Here is a 24187-nt window from a genome sequence, read left to right on the forward strand (position 1 = left end):
TGAGACTCTACCTCATTGCTGGAAAGTTCCGTCGTGGAACTCCTCTCTCGAGCAAAGATCTCACGAGCAAAGTCACCAATAATCTCCACAAGAGCATGCCCCGGTGCTACAGTGATGGAACCGGCTGGTGTCTCTCACCGTTATAGACCGTCTCACCATCTTGGACACAAACTTGATAGCCGAGTGGCAATTCCCACACACCCGCGAGTTCTTGAGGATTCTCAGTGGCGACCTTTCCTCCTGATCAATCTCACTGTGGTAATGCAGCAGCTCCTCCTTTTGCTCCTCGCCAACGTCGTGAAAGATCTCCTTTGTGTCAGGAACGTAGGCATTCTCTGGAGCTCCGCGACGATGTCTTCGCTGCAACTGTGAACTTCGCATGTTGCTGATCCCTGGAACTTTCTCACTCTCCTAGGTTCCGGATCATCGACACGTCCCTCCCCCCGATCGACGAGTACATGTTGGAGAGCACGACGTGGGGAGCGCTCAGAGTTCTCCAGATCAACCCATGCTATCCAGTACTCTGCACCATTCCAAAGTCCTGGCTGATCGAGACGAAGTGTTCCCATCCCTCGGCTGCACGAAGTTAGAACGTCACCTCGTTGGGCTCCTCGCGGTTCCTCATCTGGAAGACCTCCACTGCTTGATCGTAGTGCCCAAGCTCCGGATCTTCATCCTCTCAAACACGCCCCTAGCGTAAACTTGCGCGAGAGCCGTCCAGCAGGCGATAGTCTCTCGTGGAAGAAACTCACGGCCTCGTCGAAATGCCCATTCTCGCCAAGTGCGAGGAGCATCAAGCTCCACGAGACTGGATTCTCCTCCGGGACTTGATCGAAGGTGTTCTTCCGAGGGCGACGAAGCCTTCGTGGCCATGAGCTCGCATGATCCGGGATGGAATCTCTCGCGGTGGCCAGATCCCCTCTGGTGTAAGGGGAGCCAATGGAAGGCCTTTCAGATTCTACCAAAAGTCCACTCTGTGGTAGCACAATAGTAGATTTTTCCACGACACAAGATCCTTGGCTGGCATTCGATCGAAAGTCGACTTCGCTGCCTCGTTTGCCCCTGGTGGGCGTGCGCCATGATTATCGAGTTCCATGTCACGGCCTGGCGCTCTGAGACGCGATCAAGCGTCCCCTGGCAGTCGCAGAGCCCAGATACCGCGACGTAGCCGGCGATCATCGAGTTCCATGACACAAGATCACGGGACTCCACACCATCGTGCGTGTTGTTTGCATGATCCAGATGCCCCCACTGGGCATATAGTGTGATGAGTGAGTTCCAAGAGACCACGTCGCGGTCTGGCAAGGAATCGAATATCTTCTTGACTTGCCAAAAATTGGAGATCAGGATGTAATATTTCACGAGGGCGTTGCAAGACACGTGAGGCATTTGATCTAAGAGGCTCATAGATCGCGTGATGTCCCCCTCCCTGGCAAATGCGATCAGCATAGGCAATGCGTCCCCAGCTGGATGGGAAGAGGTGCCAGAGATGTCCAAATTGGAATTAATTAGGGTCTTTAAATATGAGGCAATTATAATGTCTTGGACAATGTACCCCATACACAAAGGTAGGAAACACCATACAACCATCAAACTATTGGATAATTGTGGTTTCCAGCATCTTTATTAAAGTCTTTGCAAAATAAATTGAAAAAGAGTGATCACTATAAGCTAAATTGAACCACATCTATGCTACAAGCTAAGTAGAATTCAGAAAGACTTATCATATTCTTATAGTATGGATCCTACTTGAACAAATAAAACTTGAATACAACGAAGTGGTATTACGTGGTTTTATAGACTTCAAGCAAGCTTTTGATACAATACTATAGCACTTACTTATTATCTACTTTGCTAGAACTTAATTTTAATATATGTAGTTATAGGATAAGATTTGGATATATTAATAATTATTTATTATCCACTTGTTGGAATTAGATTGTAATATATGTGGTTATAGGATGAAATTTGAATATATTATCACTGGGGAAATATTATATAAATAGTATAAGAGCTTTCTCATTAAGCAATTGCAACTTGCTTAAGGGGACAAAAATAAGATACATTATATGTAATATCAGTATAAGTTTGATTCTTATTGATTAGTAACTACCAAAAATATAATATACTTTTGAACAAGTACTTTGTCAGTTTAGTATTGTCCATTGGATTAAAGGTTTGATATATTCCCACTTTGTATTTGAATTGGCTTGATATTGTCTATCAAGTTTGGTATTTATTTTTTTGGTAATAATTAGGATCTACTATAAGACAAGTGGGTCAAATAAATAACATCAAAGGCTCCCTTTTCTAATTAGTTTAAGAAACAAAGATAAAATACATTACATTGATACTACTTAGACATTTGAGTAGCATCATTATTGAGATATATATGTCTGTGCAACTCCAAATGGAAATAGTCCCTTCAACAATAGGTGTCTGCCAAGGCTGCCCACTCTCTCCTATTCTCTTTGCCATATATATTGGGGCACTAGAGACAATGATCAAAGGAGAGGCACTTAGCTTATACCAGCTCTCGGGACTCTACCTATTCCTACTCCTCTATGCAGATGACTTGCTGCTACTAGCACCAAATGCGTTGACATGCAAAAGACACAAGACAACCAAGTATGCAAGTTAACCTCACTAAGACACAGATTATGGAGTTTAGCAATCCCAAATCATATATCTGTTTCTACGGAAATTGTTCAAGAAACTAACATATATAAAAACCTTGGCATATGTCATGCACCACCACAACACTTCTGAAGGGATCAAAAATCGTGTCAAAGCAGCCCAGATGGTATTATGCAATGCAATCAGACTGCCACAATCATGGTATCACTGACTATGCATGTGAGATCACAGTACCAGGGCTACCTGCCTCAGTGATTTATGAGGCTACTAATATAAAATGACTAACCACCAGAAGAATTTCTTAGCTTTGTCTCTTACTTGCTTGACAATGGCTGCAACGATCTCATGGTTTTGACGTCCACAAAGCGCAAAGCATTCATTTCCCAGGAGCTCTTGGTCGCCATTTCCATCCTCGAGCAAGCAGCACATTGCCATGAGAGTCTTGCTAAAACCAGGAGCCGTCGAGTGAAGAGCTCGAGCGATGTCTTCCTTCAAAGGCATCGTTTTTTCTCTTTGCAAAGCCTCCTTTCTCAGATGCAAAGACAAGTAAGCCAGGCAGTAGGACGTCCGGATCCACTGCCTCTCGGCCTCTCTCAAATCCATATCACAAACTTTGCACTCCAGCTCCACTGCTACTTCCCCCATCTCCTCGTGAAACTCGGACTCCACCACTGAGGTAGCATTGAGCAGCGCATCAAATCTCTGGCTCACATCCCGGAGCTCTTCTTCCAATCGTTCTTCCAGAGTACACCTCTCGCACCGGCAGTTTACTCTGATGGAGTCCCGCCTCATCGGGTTCCAGGGAGCGAGAGCACTTCCATATGATCGAACGAGCTCGGTCCCGGCCTCCAGATCTCTCGCAGCCACCACCAAAAGAGCCTTTCCAACGCAGTGGACACCAACATTTGGAAGGCACGAATGGTTGATGAAACCGGGAAGCGTCCACAGGCCATCGAAGTCTCCGACAACAAGAGGGTCGTCGTCTGCCTCTCCATTCTCGTTGACGCAGTGAAGGATGTTTGCAATGCGAGTAACGTCGAGGAGGAGCTCTTTGTGGTCGAGCTCGTGTGTGATTCGGCTGGAAGAACTCCATCTCTGGGACGTTGTCCTTGTCGATGCTTAGTCCTGTGACGGGATCGCTCTCGGCCAAGCTGTAGACTTGTGTTAGAGTCTTTGGAGAAGCCATGCACGCCCTCAGCACCGCCGTGAGAAGAGTTCCAAACTTATCCGCCTCCAAGACCGGGCACTCCTCGTCTGGAAAAACCACTGCCACCGCGTTGCTGACGAGAAGAAGTTGTCCCAAAGCGACGTTTTCGGTGAGAAAGAGGCCCCTCCCTCGGCCATCTTGAGTCATCGCCACCTTCACGGGACCAACAAAATCTGCAAGTTCTGGAGCGTGGTCATCTCCCAAGCCTCCTCCAGCCGCGAGGTAATGCAGGGAGAGGGAGAGATCGTAAACGCCACGCTCACTCTGCTCCCTGAAACGCAGTGAAGCATCGTATAAGCTCCTGTAAGCCGGCGAGGCTTCCACTTCGACCACCTCTTTGAAGCACGAGCTGGATAATCCATACTGCTTGAGCCCGAGCACCGCCGCTCCTTGTACTGCGAGGCCCTTCAAGTCGCGAGGATCCAGTGCCAGTGCCTTTTCGACGTCGGCCAGAGCTCCTTCGTATCGCTCAAGCTTGATCCGTGCCTCGGCTCGCCTCACGAGAGCCACCACCATCTTCGTCTCGTCTCCACGTGCTTGGAGACACTCGAGGCAGCGAGTGAAGAGATCCGCCGCAGCCAAGTAGTTCTTCCTCTCGTCGAGTTCCTTGCTCCCCCAGCCGATAAAAACATCCGGGTCGCCAACTTCCATTCGAGGAAAGCAAGAGACGATCTCGAGCGAGAGTGGATTTGGAACCCAGACTGCCAGGCCTTGGCAAAACTCCGCTTCCACCAGGCATGGGTTCTTCAGGAAAAACCTCCGCGCCCTGTGGAAAATCCTTGCCACTTCTTCCTGCGAGGAATTCCAGAACAGCGAGTTGAGAGCCAAGAGCCTCGCCATCCTTCCACTGTCATCTTCCGGTGCCATCACGGCCACATTGGAGCAGCGAAAGGCCTCCACTCGGAGAAACCCGTGAAGAACACTGCCTGGATTGGGTCGGCCGGGCTCCAGATCCACAAGCCCCACATTCTTGCAGAGAGTGGATCGACTCGTGACCAGCGGCACTGGAATGGAGGACAGCCCGTCCATATAGCTAGAGACGCAGCCGCGATACGTACCCTGGCTCTTGCTCGCCGCTTCCATGGCGGCGGAATCCTGGTAGAGCTGCTTGTGCGCGGCGATGACGCCGCCGGAGCTGAAGCTCCGGAGCGCCGCCAGCGCCGCCTCATCTGCCTGGAATACGCCGCTGATTGTTTTCCTTAAATTAGAAAGCAAGAACCCTAATATTAGTTTCAAGCATTTTTATTGGTTTTCTTTTAAAAGGTGTAAAAAATATACCTAAAATATTTAAGTAGGTTTTACAGTTATGATTTCCTTGTGTTAATCTCTTCTCTAGTTCGTTTTGTAATTAATTTTTAACACTAGTGTTTATACTTACCACTAACTAATCATGAGCTATCCATTAATCTAAAATCTAATTATAACTTAATTAAATTTAGGGTTCTTACATGATGGCAATCAAACTCTCGTTCTTTGTGGCGCCAAACTGTCGGTCTTTTGTGGCTGCTCTCAAGACCTGCTCGTTGCTCTCGGCCATGGAGGAGGGAAAGCTGAAGGTCGTCAAGGTGGAGTGTATGGAGAAAGGTATGGAGATTTTCTCCAGGGCAGCAAAGGCTGGCTATGATGGATACTTTCGTGGAGAACAGCACCATCAGCATGTTTGCCAAGTGTGAAAGCTTGAGAATGGCTTGCAAGGTTTTCGATAAGATGACCACTCGCAGTGTTGTCTCGTGGAACGCACTGATACCCGGATATGCAGAGAATGGCGGTGGTGATCTAGCTCTGGAACTCTTAGACTCGATGAGAGAAGAAGGGATCTGCAAGCCAAACCGAGTTACTGTTCTCGCAGCACTCAAAGCTTGCGCGAGGTTGGCGGAAGAGAATGGAAGGCTGGTTAAGGGAGACTCTGTGAAGATGAATGCATTGGAGAAAGGCATGGCTGTTCACGCTCAAGCTTTGAAGATTGGATGCAAGCTTGATACTTCCCTGGGAAACAGCCTGGTGGATATATATGCAAGCTGTGGAAGTCTGGATGCTCGAAGAGCTTTTGACAGGACAAGGTGGCACACTGTGGTCTCCTGGAACGCATTGCTTATGGGATATGTGGGAAACGGAGAGGCACAATTGGCTTTGAGGGCTCTTCGAGCTCATGCAGCAAGAAGCTCTGTGTCCTTCAGATTGTGTCACCTTGCTCGTTGTGATTGTTGGTCTGACGGGTGCTCACGCACGTCATTTAAATATTACACTGGTCATATTACAGGGATTAGTGTCGACATAGTAGTAATGAATCCTACTTTTGGCACCAGAAGAAAGGGAGCTGATATGAAGTTCCTATCTGTAGCTTTGAAGGTACTGTGTGTGACGCTTTCTTTCTCCTTTCTCCCTCGATCGTGATGCTATATGTTGTTTCAGATCGCACGGACGGCTGTCCCCATAAACCCAAGTTTTTGACGATACTGAAATGACTTTGCTGGTGGCGGAGCTGCTTTCAAGCTGTGCAGGAATCTTGGCTTCCTGAGGCTCGACCGCAATGAGCTCGAGGGACCGATCCCACAAGAGTTTGGGGAAATGACCAATCTCAGGTATTTAATTCTCACGAAGAATCTCTTAACAGGGGAGATTCCACCCAACATAGGCACCCTTTTCAGGCTGCAGTTCTTATCAACTTGGAACCTTGCCATCAACTCCAGCAAAGCCTGGAACTTTGGCTTCCAGTTATCTGGTAACAATTTTCAAGGTGAGATTCCACCATGGTTTGGAGGCTTCAACAAAGTTCAGTCCATTGTTCTTTCTTCCAATGCCTTCTCAGGGGACATACCTGCTAGTTTGGTTGAATGCAGCGGGCTCACTTACCTTGACTTGGCCTCGAATGCGTTGACTGGAGCCATCCCAAGCTCGTTAACTACGTTGACGTTCTTGAAGTTCTTTAATGCTTCATACAACAACTTAATCCGCACATCTCGGAATTTGACTGCTCCATGTTTTTGGGGAACCCTTCGTTGTGTGGAAAGAATAGAAACTGTCCTTCACCCACAGCTCCACCACAAGCTCCTCATCATCATCAAGCCAAATCTAAACTTCGCTGGCTTATACCAGTTATTTTAGTGGTTGTCATGATATTGATAGCATCATCTTATTACAAGTTTTTAACAGGTAATGGACATGACAGAGAACTTTGACAATGCAAAACTACTTGGAGAAGGTGTATCAAGGTTTCATTGAAGAAGAAGTGGTGGCCATTAAAGTCTCAGGCACCAAAGTCAGGAGGATGATAATATCATCAGGAAAAGTTTCATTACAGAAGCTATGATATTGTCTAAAGTGAAGTATCGAAACATCACAAGATTGCTGGGCTATTGCTGGAGTGACACAATCAAAGCATTGGTTTCAAGCTACACGGTTCAATTGCAGACATACTGCAAAAACTTCAAGGTATCACTGCATTGACAAAACTCGATATTGCCCTTGACATCGCTCAAGGTTTACATTATATCCATTACGAGTTTGACAGCACGATCATTCACAGTGACTTCAAACCGGAGAACGTTCTACTTGATCAAGATTTCACCGCATGTATGACAGATTTTGGAATCTCAAGACTGGTTCAGGATAGCAATAACATTGCGACAGTAAGTACTTTCAAGGGAACAATCGGATATGCCCACCAGTAGGCAAAATTATCTTAATAATTTATCATGTTTGAATGAACAGAGTATGCAACTTCGTCCAGTGTAGCTACCATGGGACAGCTTTGGATTCTGCTACTTGTGTTAGTAGCCAGAACATTCCAACGGATGTAGATAAGTTTGAAAGTTCTCATAGATTGGGTTATAAACGTGATGACAAGAGACCTTGTAATAAACACCATAGAGAAATCCATTTTGCAAGCCGGGTTACTGTGCACAGCTAGAAACGTCCAACAATAAAAGAGGTGATGGCGATGCGCTTGGACACAAAACATGCTCAGAATAAGGCTAATATTCCGTCACTCAAAGTCCACCAGACAGGTACAATCTTACTTTGGAATGCTTGTTCCTTGCTCACTTTGTCTATGATATATGATCCAGACAAAGTGAGTCAACTTGAATATGGGGATCTCTCTATGCACAATTTTGGTTGAAAATTTCTTCAGAAGTGCATTTTCAACGGATATCAAGCACTGAACATTACACCTATATACAAATGAATATCATGTTAGTGAGAATGTAAATGCCAAGCTTTTATTACGTACCAGTCATTGCGCTTGAGCCAGCTCTCAACAAGAGGCTTGAAAAGATGGCCGTGTTGTAGTAAATGTGGATCTTTGATCATCTCTAACTTAATGGTGTGCCTAGTTCTTAGCACCTCACACACATCGATCGAAGAAGCTGCTATGATACGGTGTCACACTTGTGCTTGAATCACGGTGTGCACCACAACAAAATCTTTCCCAAGAACTTTTGCTACAGACATGGAGTTTACAGTCTCATTGATTGGGGACTGGCATCTGGGCGTTGGTTTGATGATCTTCTGGGCATGGTTAACAGAGCCTGGCCGAAAACTCTGGTATACGAGAAGGTGTCACAAATCCCCTGATGTTGAGCTCTCACCGGGATGTATATCCTTCCGTATGATCTTGTTAATGACTTGGAAGGCCTTTGATTTTGCTGTCTCAAGCTAGCCAATGGCGGAGTCCTTCCTTGGAGCGCTGTAGAGTTGCTTGCTCAGTCGTAAAGCTCTTGAGCACTCCACTGCTGCTGAGGCATTTGCTGCAAGGGGATCCCTGCATCCCTGACGATCAAAGCTGGCCTCTTGCAAAATGCGTTTTCATGTGAGCTCGAGCAAAGTTTGTCTCGGCATGCCATTTCATGCTCAATGTGAAACCATTCTTCCCAGTTATATTCCCTTTCCTGATTTAGTGCCATTTGACGGCATAAGTCCAAGTTTCAGCCACCACTTATCACCTTCGAGAGTTACAGATAAAACAATCGACGTAGCTTTCTGTTTCACAACCTCTTTTACCACCAATGTTTTCTCCTCAATAACTCTACATTTTAGCAGCAAAAACTCGTTTTTGATCCAGATGATTTTGATTGTGGCACCCTCGTGCCACCAGACCGTACAATTCATAGAACTGGGAGAATCGCATGATCGCTCTAATGGTTACTCGGTTGTCATCCTCATCGCGCATGAGCATTCTAACCCACTGTTTATCTGTCACCCTTCGTTCAACCATTTCCTATAGATAATTGAAATTTTATAAATTAATTTTAACAAAAAATAAAGTTAGAATCAATTTGAAGACATATTAAACCATATTAAAAATCTATCAAATTCTTCTAATATTAGTTTTTTAAAATTTAATTTGATATTAAATAAAACGGGATAGATAATATTTAATAAAGTTGTTGGCTCAGGTTGGATCTTAAATATTACAAAATTGCTTAATAAATGTACTTCAAGTTTTTTATGAGTTGTGGTCAGCTTGATATTTTCTGAAAAAGGCATGCCTTAGTGCTATGTAGGGCCTTGCATAGACATTAACATGTTTTAATTCTTTTACTTATTGAAAAGAAAAACATATTCTTTCTTATGCACAAGAGGGGTCACATGCAGTGTATAATAAAGTCTGGTGCTTTTGTAAGTGGCTGGTACAATTAAAAATTCCAATTCAATTTAAATTTACAAGGATATACCCTCGCACTGAAAAAGCTCATAAAAGGATCAATGGCTGTAGAATCTCTTAAGGATTAGTAATTAGTTAAAACAATTTTATTTTAGCTTGAGAAATCATGCTATATATATGTATATATGTGTACATACATATACATACATACATATATATACATATATATACATAAATATATGTATATGTGTATATGTGTGTGTATATATATATATATATATATATATAGATAGATAGATAGATAGATAGATAGATAGCATGATTTCTTAAGCTAAAATAAAGCTGTTTTAACTAATGTCTTATCCCCAAAAGATTCTACAGCCATGAAATGGTACTGGCTTGATCTTTATATGAGCTTTTTCAGTGTGAGGGTATATCCTTGTAAATTTAAATTGAATTGGAATTTTTAATTGTACCAGCCACCTATAAAGGCACCAGACTTTATTAGACACTGCATATGACCCCTCTTGTGCATATATATATTTCTTTTCAAAAACTAAAAAAAAAAATTTATTCCTATATAACACTAAGGTGTGCCTTGTTCAGAAAATATCAAGCTGACCACAACTGATAAAAAACTTAAAGTACATATTAAGCAATTTTGTAACATTTAAGATATAACACAATAAAAGAACTTAACAACTTTACTAAATACCACCACACACAAAGATACCATTGCCTTGAGATGCTGCAAGATGCATTATTACACCAATAGAACTTGCTCCACAACACTTTGTGAGAACATATGAGTGTATTCCAACAAGATCACAGGGGATACTAGCTATTGCAGCATTGCATGCTGCAAAACAATGGATGAAATGATCATTCAGCAATGTCAACACCATCTTCAAAAATCTCATTACCTTCCATGTCAAAAATTTGAGTAGAGGCTCCACAACAGCCCCATCCACAGCAACCAGATGGTGATCTCTAGTGGCAGCTTCCAACCCTCCCCCGAATCCCATAGCAGTAGCCAATATAATTGAAACAAACAAGAGAGTGAACCTTAGACCCTTAAGGTGTTATAACCTAAAATCCCATTAGAAAAATGGAATATTCTTAGAATATTTTTGTATTTTGTATCATTCTCCCCTACCTCATAACCCAGCCACAGATAGTAGCCCCGAGAAGCTAAACAAGCTTCATATGAAAGGAGTCCAAAGTAATACAGCCATAGAAAAAAGATGTTCAAACTACAACACTAATATCACGAAAAATAGCCACAAAAGAAACAAAGCAATATGGCTTTCTTACATGACAATATAGTTATGGAAAGAAGATAAAGAATAGAACAAACAACTCAAATTATATTGCAATACGGCTATAGAATTTAATTCTCCCCTTCCTCAGAAATATTATTTAAGTCATAGGAAATAGTCTTTTCACATCATTCTTAATTTCCTATATAGATTTTTCCATGAAATAACCATTCTATTGAACTAACAATTCCCAAATTGTCTTCTAGTGTGTTTTTACCAATCTTTGAGTAAAAATATTGGCCAAACTAACCTTCTCAACATCAATCTTTGGGATTTGGATGATGGACTGATTTACAACATTACTAGAGTGCAAACACACTTTAAACTTGCTCACATAGAATATTAGATGAATTTTCAAACTAGCTGGCAAGTCCAAAATCTATGCAACATCTCCCACACATTGTAAAATTGTTTAAAACCCACAATACCATAGAGATAATTTAACACTTCCAACTTTTTTCAAAGACTATTGTGCATTTAACAACTTAAGAAAAACATTATCACTCTTGATAAAGATGATGTTAATTAACCAATCTTTTGTCTCAATCTTGAGTTTGCCTCATGTTCAACTTTGCCAACTTAAACTTGTTTTGCATATCCTCCAGGAAATCACAAGCATGAGGTACTTGAACCAAAACTAAACTCAAAGTCATAGGAGACTTAGGCTTATAGCCATACATTGCCATACATAGAGATATATAAATAGTTGATTAATAAGTACTATTGTGAGCAAATTGAAGCAAAGTCAAGTATTTCTCCTATACTCTCTATCGAGTCAAGTTTCCCACAAAAAACTTCAACATATCTTTAACTTTTTATTCTTTAATATAATATTTCTCACTTGCATCTTGTCAAATAGCTCTAGAACATACAACTTCCAGATGCAGGCATCAGGTGTTCATTGGCTGCATCAAATGTAGGACCATTATGGAGAATTAGGGAAGCAAGCTAACAAAGGAAAAGAGATTCAGCTTGGAACACTAAGCTTTGTCAATTGCCTAGCATTTTCTAGTTGCAAGCCAAGCTTTCCATTTTTACTTTAGATGCAAGCTTTGATCAGTAATTCCAAAGACAAATTGATTAATGTTATATTATCTAATATTAGAAATTGCCCAACTGAATCAGACCATCAAGGAGCAAAAAGTTGACAGAGCATACCTTGTTCTCGTTGCCAGCAGCAAGGCTAGAAAGCGCAGCCAATATCCGGTGCTATGGTCGGCTAGAGTCTTGAAACCTTGCTTGATTGAGCCAAGGTTCACATCTTCTCATGTTTCACTCTTACAGACAAAGTGAAGAAAACTCATGTCAGTTGTTAGCCAATAGATGTAGGCTGGATTGCAAAAGTTCTGACCTCTTTTCTAGGGCTGGATTAGCAATGGAGTGCTATGGTCAGCACTCTGGAACAGTGTTGGAATATATACCAAGCAATAATAAAAACAAATGATATATATAATTTTATGTTAAATAGTCTTTGATAAGATCAGTTACAATATCAAACTAGAGAGCTGATAGTTCATATCCTTCCAATTTCTCCTGGTTAGCAAATTCATGCCAGAAAATGGTTTGAAAATTCTCCACACCCTGATCAATCCACGCAAGATTGCTCACAACTTGGAGTGGAAGAGTTCGAATGTGAGAGAAGAGCAAGTGCGTCAATCTCTTATGCCCCAGACTTTCTTAACATAGCGGGGCGTACATGTGACATATGTTATATTTCCTTCTCTCGCATGAGCCAATTGACGCTCCAATTGTGTCTCTCATTTATTGGTGAAAACATCAAGAAAATATTTCGAGGTTAGGTTCTTCATTTTTATTATTATAGATTAGAAATTGTCTAGAAAATGGTGGGCAGTTGACAAAGCTTACTCTTTTCCAAGTCTACTCCTCTCAACATAAACTCTAGATAGGGAACCCATGCCTAAAAGAGAAAATATGTTTACGCACTAGCAAAAAGTCTATAATACCTACTTATTGAAGCTGAAGTTCTTAGACAATGTATGATTCACTCCCACTTGTCCTTGCATTTCAGTGGCCTATTTATCATTGGGAACATCATGTAAATTGTTAGAGATGCAATAGTAGCTGTGGGAAGATATTACCAGAGCAGACATGATGGAAAGTTGACGCTATATTTTAAATCAAATGGCACCTTGCTACACAGATATGTTAAAGTTAGCAGGCTCAATGTGTACCTCCATATCTGCATCGGGTAAATAATATATAGTCAGGTCCTTCACATCCACAAACACGTAAACTTACCAAACTTTGCTATATGGGGTATGTATGTATAGTTCTTGATCTGCAGAAATTGAAAAAAAAGATCACATACCACTTTTGACAGCCAGGACTGCCACAGGCTATTTGTTCCTACTAATGATCTGTAGTGCTTGCAAGCACAAAAATTCGCACTAGGACTCCACCCAAAATCCCCATATGGAAAGCACCATTCCATCATGAACATGGACGTGAAAAGAAGATGAAGGCTAAAGAGGGAACATTGCATTCATGTAAATGCTGGCACAAATATGGTCCACTTTAAAGTGAACCATGTCTATATTATCCCACAGAAACAATCTGAGGAACCTAATAACAATATATGCTAGAGCAAGATATATGATTCTAATAAATGATCTAATTATTCATCAAGATTTTTAATTTTTAGGATAAATTTCGATAAAAAAATAAGGGAATATTCTACAGAGGTTCCTCCCCAGAGAGCTCCTCGAGCGACTTTCCTTTGGTCTCGGGCACCAGCAGCGAGAACACCAGCCCCAGCGAGTTGCAAAATCCCAGCACGATGAGCGCGTTCCTCAAACCAATCCCCGTGTGGTACCCCTTGTCGATCTCGCTGCTGTGCCTGCTCTGGCTCGCGTACAGGAACCCAAACGATCCAACAATGGCCCCGGCCTTGCCAGCCGCCGCCGATATCCCATGGCACGTCGAGCGCAGCCGCGCCGGGAACAGCTCCGCCGGGACGATGAAGGTGGTGGCATTCGGGCCGAAGTTGGCGAAGAAGAACGTGAACGCGTACAGGACTATGAAGGCGGTGTGATGATCCTTGAGGTAGTGGTAAGGCACGGCCAGTGCGAACATAAACACCGTCATGAAGAAGAAGCCGATGAGCTGGATCACGAAGCGGCCGAGCTTGTCGATGAGGAGGACTGTCACCCAGTATCCTGGAACCGTGGAGCACAGAGCTATCAGCGCCTGGGCTCTCGAGATCCTGTAAACTTCCTCTAGCGCGCTCATCTTCTTGGCACTCTCGAGCCACCCCACGGCCGTGAACACGTCCTTCTGGAAGAGGTTCTGGCTGTAGAAGGCGATATCGAGGAGGAACCAAGTCGTGGTTGTCCCCAGGAGATGGAGCCCGTGCCTCCTCACGAACTCCCTCGAGAAAAGCTTGTATGTTGGAGGCTGCGGTCGAGACTGCTGTACCTCAGCTTCCGAGCTAGTAATAGTAGCATCGATCCGGACCTGTAACACCTTGCTCATGTCTTCCGCTGCCTGGCTCACGTTGCCTTCAACCAGAGCTGTGTAGCGAGCCGTCTCCGGCATCTTCATCCTCCAGTAGTAAGTTAACGCCGCCGGGACTGCCCCAAGCATGAGAATGATCCTCCACACGTAGTCAGCCTCAGGAGGAGTTGAAGCAACGTGATCGACGATGAAGGCCGGACTCGGATATGCGTGCCTGAAGATGGCAGACACCAGCAGAGAAACCGCGGCACCTGCTAGAATCCCAAAGCCTTGCATGGCAAAGACCGCCGCAATGAAGGCGCCTCTGGTCTTCTGGTTGGCATACTCGGACATGATCGTTGCTGATAATGGATAGTCTCCGCCAATACCAAAACCCAGCCAGAACCGGAAGAAGCACAGCGTCCCAATCACTGACTTCGCCGAGTGACCGAATGAGAGGCCCGAGGCTATCGCTGAGAAGAACATTAGCATCAGAGTGATGCCATAGACTTTCTTCCGTCCCATTCGGTCCCCGAGCCAGCCGAAGAAAAGCTGGCCGGCGAAAGTTCCACAGAGAGCCACGGCAGTTACTGCGGAAGAAACATTGGCCGGAAGAGTACCTGGTTTGCCTGTCGTGGGATCATAGTAGTACAGACGGCCTAGCAGCTTCGTCACTGTCGTAATGCAGAAAAGATCGTACGAGTCTGTGAAGAATCCCATCCCTGCGATGACGATAGTCGTGAAGTGGTACCATTGTGTCTTGGCCTTGTCGAGAGCGGAGAGCACCTCGATAGCCATCTCTGCCTAAATCCCTTCCACCCTGTACGCGCTATACATATACAGCGAAAAAAAAAGTAAAGGAAGTCCATACATGGACGAAACGACCAAATGGAGTTTCCCGAATATGCCCTTTTACAAACCGCGGTTAGCTTTGAAGTTGTTGGCTGTTTCAATGAGATCCGCGTTTGCGTGTATCAAGTTCTCGATAACCTGCAAAAGGAAAGATTAGATACAGAAAGCAAAGCTGGTACAAAAGCTTTTTACCTTCGAGTGCTGCCGTAGATTCACCTCGAAAACATGTTTTTCTTCACTGATAGCCTTCAAGGACTCGACAACTTTGTCACGCTCTTTGGCATCCTTCTCGCATTGGTCCATGAGTTGTGCGATGGCCGTTGCCTGCAAGAAATTTTATTCTAGCCTCAAAAGTCACATGAGCTAACTACGTACCTGACGCTCTAGAATGCCTGATTTTACACTGCACTCTTCCGCAAGTACTGCTTTCTCTGAAGCTAATTGAGCCCGGTCTTTGCCCAGAGCCTGCAAGTGATGAGTCACATCCCTGTGGAAACGAGATCACCTATCATGCCAAGTTCTGGCTTTAAAGTTCGCTTACCGGCTTTGAGTGTCGTGCTGGAAGAGGTCTTGTTGCTGTACATGGAGACGAGTTCGTAACACAAAATTCTCCTTCATCAGAGCTTCCTTGCTGGCCACCTAATGCAACGAGAGAAAAGAAAACTTTAGGTGAGAACCAAAACCATCAAGAACTTGCCTCGTTTGCCAGAGCTTCTTGGAGCTCTTCAACTTTAGCGTTTGCAGCCGCCAAATCATCATTCACCTTCTCGAGCTCCTCGGCAGCCCCTACACCTGCGCGCTAAACATCAAAACGAAAGGAAAGAACAATAAAACTCAAGGCTTCCATTAAACGTGAGAATGTTACTCGTTACCAGTAACGTGATGCAACCACGCGAAAGATCCTGTGGAAAGTTCTCTCTTGTCAACACGAAGGAAGAAAAGCTATAGACGAGGAAAAGAAGAAGAGGAATGGTGAAAGAAATTCACACCTCATCCGAGCGGAGAAAATCAGCTACTAGTGTTAGCGCTGCAGCCCTGAAATTCGCTACTCGCCTGGAAAAGAAGAAAGAAGAAGGAAGAATGAGATGGTGTATAGATAGTAGATCGATGATCGATCACTCACTCCTTCCCTATCGGCGAGAATGCGGCATTCTCGATCGCATGCACCACTCGGAGGAGCTGAAATATTTTGGGAGAAGCATCGACGCTGCCGGCCGCCAACGATCCATCGGCTTGTAGATCGGAGAGGAGCGCCAGACCTGCCTGGTAGCGATCGATCGGCGCCTTCCCCGGATCCATGGCCGGTCATGCTTCTCTCTACACGAGAACAGAAGAACCCTAGGACTTCTATATGAAATATTTTGCGTATTTGTTCCATCACGGTAAGATATTGACATAGCCCACGGCGATCGCTACTGCGAGAATCGCGAGCGGTGGGACGAGCACGAACAGCCCGATTGTGGCAAACGTCCCAGAATCATCGCGCTGCGAGACTTTGTCTAGGTACTCCTGGCGCTTGATGTTCCTCTGGACCGAGATTTTGGGCTTCTTGTACCGCGAGTACACCAGTGGCACGGAGAAATCCGAGCCCTCCTCGCTGTTACCGTAGCGATCGACGAGCTTGCTCGCGATTGTATTGCTGCTGCTGCTGCTGCTGCTGCCTGGAGATCGAATGATAGAAATACCTGAGATCGCGAAGAGGGATGGATCGAAATATTTCGGTAGCGTGGCTTACTCGATTGCGTCAAGCGCTCCAAGCGCTCCAGCATAGATTGGGAAGAGGAAGAAGAGGAGCCTAGCAAAGAAAGAATGAAATTTTGGCCTGGAGGAAACATCGCGACTTACTCGCTTTGTCCGATCTTTCGACCTCCGCTCGACATTTCCAGGATCCCGCGCTAGAATGCGTCGAGCAGTGGAGAAATTTGCCTTCTCCTCTCCCATTCCAAACACACGAAGGAGTGGAAACCCTAGAAAACAGAGCCATGGAAGCAAACACTTGGCTCGCCCTTGCCTTCACACGATTTGATTCGCTCCTCAGTCGGTTTTTAACGGAGCTTACTTCGTTAGCTAAACAGAGCTACCGTACATTCGTTACTTTAACCGAAGCAGCCGAGCTAGAGCTTTTGGCGAACAATCCAGCCATGGAGATGTACGGTGATGGGCTCTTGGGATCCATTCTGGCAGCTGCTTGAGCCCCCAGTTTCTTGGAGTTTTGATCCAATTCACAAGCGCCGAGGAGGCTTCCAAGAGACACATCGTTTGGAGAATGCGGCATGGAATTGATCAAATCTTTCGCGTTTTGGAGCTCTCCAGCTCGAGAGAGGATGTCGATCATTGTGTTGAAGTGTTCTTTGCTTGGCTCCAATCCATGATCGCGTTGCATCAGCATGAAACACTCCAAACCAGTGGCGAGCATACCAATCCGGCTGCAAGCAGTCAAGATTGTCATGAAAGTGACCTCGTCAGGAGCGATGCCTTCTACTTGGAGCATGAAAAAATGCGCAATGCCATGATTGAGATGCCCGTTTTGGGCATATGCTGTGATCATAGTATTCCAAGACACAGTGTCCAAATATTCTGGCATCTCGCTAAACATTTTCTCTGCAAAGGTGAGATTCCCTACCTGTGAATATCCCGCTATGGCAATGTTCCAAACCACACTGTCCCGGAAAGGCATTCTTTCAAACACAAATCTTGCTTCCAGCATATACCCATATTGGGCATATGCCGAGAGCATTGTCGTGTGGATCAATATGTCATGCCAAGGCATTAGATAAAAAACACGCTTCGCATCTTCCAGATACCCGTTGTGGGAATATCCATTAAACATTACTGTCCAGGCGACTAAATCTCTTTCAGGCATGGAATCAAACACGCTTCTGGCCTCTTCCAAATGCCCCTTTTGTGAAAACGCCGCCACCATTGTGGTGAGAGAAGCCATATCAAATTCTGGAATTCTCGAATGGAAGAACTCTCTCACGCGTTCCAAATCTCCAATTCTCGCATAGAAATGAAGAAGAACATTCCAAGATACTATGTTCCGGCACGGCATTCTCACAAAAACATCTCTCACTTTCAAGATAGACTCCGCCTGGGCATACGATGAAAGCAGTGAATTCCAACACAAGAGGCTAGCTTCTGGCATCTCCTCGAACAAATGTCCCGATTTTTCCACAGGCACATACCAGCAAAATCCCTGGAACAAAGTTTCCCAGGAAGAATAATCATGCTGCGGCATTAGATCAAAAACTCGCTTTGCTTCCTTGATATGTCCTTCTTGGGCATATCCCGCGAGAAGAACATACCAAGACACCAAGTTCTTCTCCGGGATTAAATCAAAGAGTTCCTTCGCTTCTTTCAAATCGCCCTCTTGCGCGAGCGCCGCCACCATCGCCGTCCACGATATCACATCTCTCCCCGGCATAGAATCAAACACGGAGTGAGCTTGAGCGATATATCCATTGAGGGCATAGACCTGGAGCAGCGAATTCCACGAGACGATATCTGGAAATGGCAGTGAATCGAAGAGCTTCTTTGATTCATCCACATTTCCTTCACGCCCAAGAGCTGCAATCAATGAATTCCATGACACAACGTTCCAATCAGGCATTGCTTGGAAGATCTCTCGAGCTTCCTGGACAAGCCCAGCATCCGCGTAGGCCTGGAGCATCGCAGTCCAGGAAACAATGCTTCGATTGGGCATGAGATCAAACAATCTTCGAGCACCTGGCAAATCGCCTTCCTTGGCAATCGCGATGAGCATCACGGTCCAAGAGATCACATCCTTGACCGGAATTCGCTCAAAAATCTCACGGGCAGCGTGGATTCGTCCGGCATCCGCGAGACCGCGCAAGAGCGTGTTCCAAGAAACTGCATTGGGCCGCGCGATTGTGTGGAACACTTCAGTTGCTTTGTCAACTTGCCCATTCCGGGCAAAGGCTGCGATCATCGTGTTCTTCGCTTCGATGGTCTTCACTGGCATTTTCTCGTAAAGGGCATTCGCTTGTAACGTCTCCCCAGCAGAACTATAAGCCGCTATGATCGAATTCCATGACACTGGAGTGTGATGTGGCATAGCATTGAAAGTTTGTCTCGCTTCCAGCAGATTCCCATTGGAGGCAAAAGTATGAATCAAGATGTTCCAAGAGAAGGCGTTGGGCTGATCGATCGATCGGAACACCGCGCGCGCATCCTCGACGCAGCCACATTTCCCATACATCTGGATCATCAAGTTCGCAAGATAGACGCTCCTTCGATGCTTGCTCTTGAGAATCCTGGCATGGGTCTGGCGAGCAGCAACGAGATCGCTGGTATCGCCGCAGTGCCGCAAGCACACTGCGAATTCCTCCATGAATTGATGATCATCGCGTGGGAGTTCTCGAGCGGAGGAGATCATGGTATCAAGCATTCTTGCCTAGATCTTTTTGCCTAGCAAGCTCCCCAGCAAGAGATATGGCGATGCTGATCCATTCATTCCCAGCAGTGATCGCGCTGCTCTAGATCCCCTCTGTCGCGGTCGACCCGCGATCCCCACAAGATCTCGTCCGCTGCCACTGGCATCGCCTCGATCAGGCCCTCGGCATCGCCCAATCGGCCGGATCGATACAGCATGTCCATGACGCAGCTGTAGTGCTCCCACCACCATCAATTCGAAGAGCGCGCAGCACTGCTCCAGCTGCACGCCGCCAGGATGCTCGTGAAGGCGATCTAGTCGGGCATCTCTCATAGTCGCTGATCAGGGGAGGATCATGTTGTGCTCGGGCAAAGGCATCTTTTGTGCAAGAGAGATCCCCATTCTGGGCATATACCGTTATGTTCCAGAAGTAGGTTCCTGTAAAAACCTTCAGGACTGTGCCACCCAGGATCTAACTTGTTGTGATTGGTCACTAGCCTGACAGCCTGACCCAAAAACTGCAGAAGTCTCACCCAGGGCTCCATCTAAATGCTGATTCCCCACATACCAAGAAATAATGCCCAAAACTCTCAGAGCGCGGTGACTCAGCTGCATGTGATATTTCAAGTCATCCCACTCTCAAACACACAAAAAAACTCCTAAACTCAGGATACAAGTTCTATCACATTTTTAAAGATCACTATTAAACATTGTTAAATATAAAAGCCCCAGGTGAGGCTTTACAAAGTCACAAACACTTCTCTTTTATATTACCAGCTTTTTCTTAAATCCCAAACCTCTTGACTTGGATTGCCATATTTTTCCTCTGCCAAAACCCATGATTTTGTCTTGTTTTTAAGAAGCACAATCTTTTATATCTCCATGAATTCCTATATACTTGGATCCAAATTTCCTCAGGCAACATACATCTGCTTGATCATATATCTATGAACCTTATACATGAGTTTTACATGCTTTTTTTCTTCTTTTTTCTTCAATTTTTGAAAATGCATTTTAAATAGAAATTACCACCACATGAGCTTCTTAAAGGATGAATGAATATTCCAAAGTTATGGTGGTGTTGACAATACTTCTTTTGATGATAGTGTTTCTCTTGATCCATTGGATTATTAGTGTCTTGTTTAAGGTATATTTTCACAAAGAGCAAAATAGAGTAAAATGGTATATCCTTTGCTACTTCCAATGAGAGAATAACCTATTTTGTATAAGAGTAGCTTAGAATTATCACACCAAAAACCATTCCCACAAGCTATAGTTATTAATGATTAATAACAAAAAAAGAATTGTCAAAATTTTTAATTTTTTATATTTTCTTATGATTTTTCCATTTTGCAAGTTATCTTTTTAAGAAATGGGCAAATTAAAGGCTTGCTTACCAGATGGTATAACAAAGGATGATGATTAGCTATTATTTAGGATAATTGATTATCTTTGTTAAAGATATTGCTTGATTATTATTGATATTCAATAATTTATCATTCTTTAGGTTAGTGGATTATTCTTTGACAATGATTTTCAATTTTTATTGATGAAAATGATTGATGATTTTGTGATGCTTAGCTATTTTCTTTGAGAGTTTTTGTTTTTCACATTACCATATATTCTTTATAGTTCACTTTGGATTGATTTATTGAGTTTGAGATATTAGTAAAATGTTGCTATGCTTGTTTTGACAACTTTAGTTCTTTAATATTGTTAACTGAGATTTATTTAAATTGATTGGTGTAATAATTAGCATAAAGGAGTGTTTATTAGCTCTTGCAGCATTTGGTTTTTGAGTTCTCATACTCATTATTTCGTTTTTTAGGAGTTGTTAGAGAAGGTATTTTGGTTTCTTGCTTCTAATGTTTGTATTGGTTTTTGCATTTAGTGATCATTAATGATGATTGATCATTATTTAGGATAATTGATTATCCTTGTTAAAAATCTTATTTGATTATTATTGATGATCAATGATTTTCTTTATTGGGATGGTTGATTATTCTTCAATGAGGATTTTTCATCTCTATTGATGGGAGGATTGACAACCTTTTGTGAGGGTTAGTTATTATCTTTGATGGCTTTTAGATTTTTGTATTACTATATGCTTTTTGTGGTTTGTGTTGGATTGGTTTTTTAGGTTTGAGATATTAGTAAAATGTTGCTGATGCTTGCTTAAGCAATTATAAATCTTTAGTATTGTTAATTGGGATATATTTTGATGGGTTAGTATGATAGTTAACATATAAAGAGTGTTTATTAGCCCTTACAACATTGATTTAAAATGTATTAATTATTGTTAAAGGTTTTTTTGATAAATTGGGATGTTATTTCCTTCAGATACATTTACAAATATTTTTTTGTTGGGAAATAACACTTTATGTCCTTATTATTGTCTTTTGTAAGTTATTTTGTATGCTCTCTTAGATATTTGGTAGTTCAAGCTTTATCATTAAGTTTATTTAGTGGTATGCTTGCTTTTAAATTCTTTCAAGATTGTTTAATCTTATGTCTTTAAATTGTAATGATCTTGGTGGTTCTTATACTATTCTTGTTTACGATATGATAACTTAATTGGAATAGTTTTGTATCCTAATCTAATTTTAGTTCTTGATAAATTGATGTAGATATCTTTATTTATAACTTTAATATTGTTTATCATATTGATCTTGATGTTTGGGTTAGTATAAAATAGATTGGCTTTGGCACTTCATGTGCATTGTTAAATCTTTAGTTATGGGATAACTACTATTGACTAGTCACATAACCTACCTTTCTCTCGATGTTTCTAATTTAATTCTAAAGATTGTGACTATATAAATAACTCTAATTACCTGTTTATGTTAGTCTATTTAAACTTTACCGATAGGTATAGTTTGTCACTCATAAGGGTTAGAGCTATTGACTTCTCTCTATATGTCACAAGTAGGTAGAAGCATATCATCTTTTATAAGTTGAGTGACATCCATATTAGCCATTTTTTTTATTAGCGACAGCCTATAGATTTAACATCTTTTGTGTAAAGAAATCGTCCTATTAGGTTATGAGGAGTTCCAAATATATAGGGATTAAGTCAGGCATGGCCAACTAAACTTAAGATAGAGTCTAGCTCCTGCTAAATGTGTCTATCCTTGTTTTACATTTAGCTGCTTCATACCATGTTAGCTGATAGAGTATGGAATATCTATATTCTTACATTATACTATCGATATCCTAAGATAGCACTAGACTTTATTTGCTCTATTTTGTGTGTTAGTTTTGGCATTCACATGTTAGAAGATTTAGAATTGTTTCAATAATGCTCTATATTTCAGGTCCTTCACTCTATAGCTTTATACTTAAGAGTTCAGCTCTATCTTTTTATTTAGTGGTTTAAAGTTCTAAGCTTTAGGTTTTGCTCTATTGTGTTTGGCACATATATCCAAAGGTTAGGTTTACTTTGTGGTTACCCTATGGTAATTCATTATAGGGTATAGAGCAAAAGCAATGCACTATACTTAGTATGTATTAAATTCATAAAATTCAATTTAGAGACTCTAAGCCTAAATCCATCTCTAGTTTAGAAAAAGAAAAGATGCTTATGTCAAAAACTAGATAGAAGAGATAGTTATAATATCATTTTAGGTCTTTTTTTCTTCTATTTTCTTTTATTTTGTTATAGAAAAATCTTGATATTTGATGAATTCAATGTTCAAATTCAATCTAGCACTATTAGGATTTGACAATAACTCTCAAGCTGCCACAATCTCTAGATAATATACAAAACTTTCTTAGAGAGAATGGTGGGGATGGAGAAAAATTAACTTGTTTAATCCTACTAAGAATTCACATGACACTCCTTCATAGATTATAAAAATTGGGAATTGTGATGGTTGAGATAGAGAGGGTGGTAGTGGCAATGTGTAATTGTAGATATCAAAAATTATTTTTCAGCAAATCCTTTTGGATATTCTTCTTTTATTACTATGATGGTAGAAAATTAATATTATTAATTCCTTTTATCAATTTCTGCCCAAGTTAATTGAGAAAGTGGTCTTCACATATGTACTTGACTAGAAGAGCATAAAAATAGAATTCCTTATTAGTCAAGTATATTTGACTTAGTTAGAGAAACTCATATTAAATTGCACTTGCTAGTGTTGGGAACCCTTGCAATATTCAATTTAATCACTTAATATAAGTATATCTATAAAATATAGAATTATCATAAACATAATGGTGTTGCTCATATATCCAAATTCACAAACTAGTGTCATTGTATGGATAATGAGTAGATCATCAATTTAAGATATTGTTTGGCTCTTTATTGGGTGTGTCTGCCCTTATTCTATATTTGACTTGGGTCTAAGCCCAAGCTTCATATCATGTTAGTTAGTGAAGTACCCATAGTGTTTTGGTAAACTACCAATATATTAAAATAATGTTAAACTTCATTTAACTCTATGTTATATATTAGTCTTAGTGTAGGGATACTGGATGCTTTAAGATTATTCTAATGTTATTTTTTGCATATATTCTTTCACTCCTGGATTATGTTTGGGAGTTTGGCTCAAGGCCCTAAAACTTAATCCCACTTTGTTGTCCTTAGCACATATGTCAAAACTCTATGGCTACCTTATGCTAATTCACTATAGGGTATAAGGTCAAAACCTCATATACTACATAATGGTTAATAGATAAAAAGATCTAACCACCTATAATTAATGTTACAAAAGGTTTGA

At 42.4% G+C, this 24187-nt stretch overlaps 6 protein-coding genes across 6 annotated transcripts; all 6 read right to left on the reverse strand.

The window, feature by feature from the left end:
* Positions 1 to 72: 72 nt before the first annotated feature.
* Positions 73 to 569, reverse strand: LOC112348821 (pentatricopeptide repeat-containing protein DWY1, chloroplastic-like). Its single transcript, XM_024682047.1, has 2 exons — positions 459 to 569; positions 73 to 366 (listed from the first exon to the last, which is right to left on the reverse strand). Exons 1-2 carry the CDS (start codon positions 567 to 569, stop codon positions 73 to 75), a joined length of 405 nt encoding a protein of 134 aa, XP_024537815.1.
* Positions 570 to 3123: 2554 nt separating this feature from the next.
* LOC112348822 lies at positions 3124 to 5381 on the reverse strand. Its single transcript, XM_024682048.1, has 2 exons — positions 5293 to 5381; positions 3124 to 5042 (listed from the first exon to the last, which is right to left on the reverse strand). The coding sequence occupies exons 1-2, from the start codon at positions 5379 to 5381 to the stop codon at positions 3332 to 3334; spliced, it is 1800 nt and encodes a 599-aa protein (XP_024537816.1). The 3' UTR covers positions 3124 to 3331.
* An 8033-nt stretch (positions 5382 to 13414) lies between these two features.
* LOC9638682 (probable inorganic phosphate transporter 1-8) lies at positions 13415 to 15056 on the reverse strand. The gene has a single exon (XM_002977199.2). The coding sequence runs from the start codon at positions 15017 to 15019 to the stop codon at positions 13463 to 13465; it is 1557 nt and encodes a 518-aa protein (XP_002977245.1). The 5' UTR covers positions 15020 to 15056; the 3' UTR covers positions 13415 to 13462.
* A 20-nt stretch (positions 15057 to 15076) lies between these two features.
* On the reverse strand, positions 15077 to 17078 carry LOC112348857. Its single transcript, XM_024682148.1, has 10 exons — positions 16919 to 17078; positions 16809 to 16868; positions 16197 to 16734; positions 16063 to 16126; positions 15946 to 15975; positions 15771 to 15872; positions 15615 to 15712; positions 15449 to 15560; positions 15266 to 15397; positions 15077 to 15211 (listed from the first exon to the last, which is right to left on the reverse strand). The coding sequence occupies exons 3-10, from the start codon at positions 16370 to 16372 to the stop codon at positions 15134 to 15136; spliced, it is 792 nt and encodes a 263-aa protein (XP_024537916.1). The 5' UTR covers positions 16373 to 16734; positions 16809 to 16868; positions 16919 to 17078; the 3' UTR covers positions 15077 to 15133.
* On the reverse strand, positions 16451 to 17057 carry LOC112348823. The gene is made up of 2 exons (XM_024682049.1): positions 16919 to 17057; positions 16451 to 16758 (listed from the first exon to the last, which is right to left on the reverse strand). Exons 1-2 carry the CDS (start codon positions 17055 to 17057, stop codon positions 16451 to 16453), a joined length of 447 nt encoding a protein of 148 aa, XP_024537817.1.
* A 72-nt stretch (positions 17079 to 17150) lies between the features above and the next one.
* Positions 17151 to 19469, reverse strand: LOC9638981 (pentatricopeptide repeat-containing protein At4g02750). The gene has a single exon (XM_024682050.1). The coding sequence runs from the start codon at positions 19467 to 19469 to the stop codon at positions 17151 to 17153; it is 2319 nt and encodes a 772-aa protein (XP_024537818.1).
* Between the last annotated feature and the right edge of the window lie 4718 nt (positions 19470 to 24187).

The sequence above is a fragment of the Selaginella moellendorffii genome, unplaced genomic scaffold, assembly GCF_000143415.4.
Source record: "Selaginella moellendorffii unplaced genomic scaffold, v1.0 SELMOscaffold_33, whole genome shotgun sequence".
NCBI classification, from domain to species: Eukaryota; Viridiplantae; Streptophyta; class Lycopodiopsida; order Selaginellales; family Selaginellaceae; genus Selaginella; species Selaginella moellendorffii.

Excerpts from the sequence above, each read along its gene's own strand:
- LOC112348821 (XM_024682047.1), bottom strand. The coding sequence starts at position 569 with ATGGGAACACTTCGTCTCGATCAGCCAGGACTTTGGAATGGTGCAGAG. Across the intron at positions 367-458 it reads CACGTCGTGCTCTCCAACAT|TTGCAGCGAAGACATCGTCG; the intron begins GTACTCGTCGAT and ends CGAAGTTCACAG.
- LOC112348822 (XM_024682048.1), bottom strand. The coding sequence starts at position 5,381 with ATGGCCGAGAGCAACGAGCAGGTCTTGAGAGCAGCCACAAAAGACCGA. Across the intron at positions 5,043-5,292 it reads GAGAGTTTGATTGCCATCAT|GAAAACAATCAGCGGCGTAT; the intron begins GTAAGAACCCTA and ends TTCTAATTTAAG.
- LOC9638682 (XM_002977199.2), bottom strand. The coding sequence starts at position 15,019 with ATGGCTATCGAGGTGCTCTCCGCTCTCGACAAGGCCAAGACACAATGG.
- LOC112348857 (XM_024682148.1), bottom strand. The coding sequence starts at position 16,372 with ATGGATCCGGGGAAGGCGCCGATCGATCGCTACCAGGCAGGTCTGGCG. Across the intron at positions 16,127-16,196 it reads TTCTCGCCGATAGGGAAGGA|GCGAGTAGCGAATTTCAGGG; the intron begins GTGAGTGATCGA and ends CTTCTTTTCCAG. Across the intron at positions 15,873-15,945 it reads GTGGTTGCATCACGTTACTG|CGCGCAGGTGTAGGGGCTGC; the intron begins GTAACGAGTAAC and ends TTTGATGTTTAG.
- LOC112348823 (XM_024682049.1), bottom strand. The coding sequence starts at position 17,057 with ATGGCTCTGTTTTCTAGGGTTTCCACTCCTTCGTGTGTTTGGAATGGG. Across the intron at positions 16,759-16,918 it reads CGAAAGATCGGACAAAGCGA|GTATTTCTATCATTCGATCT; the intron begins GTAAGTCGCGAT and ends TCGCGATCTCAG.
- LOC9638981 (XM_024682050.1), bottom strand. The coding sequence starts at position 19,469 with ATGATCTCCTCCGCTCGAGAACTCCCACGCGATGATCATCAATTCATG.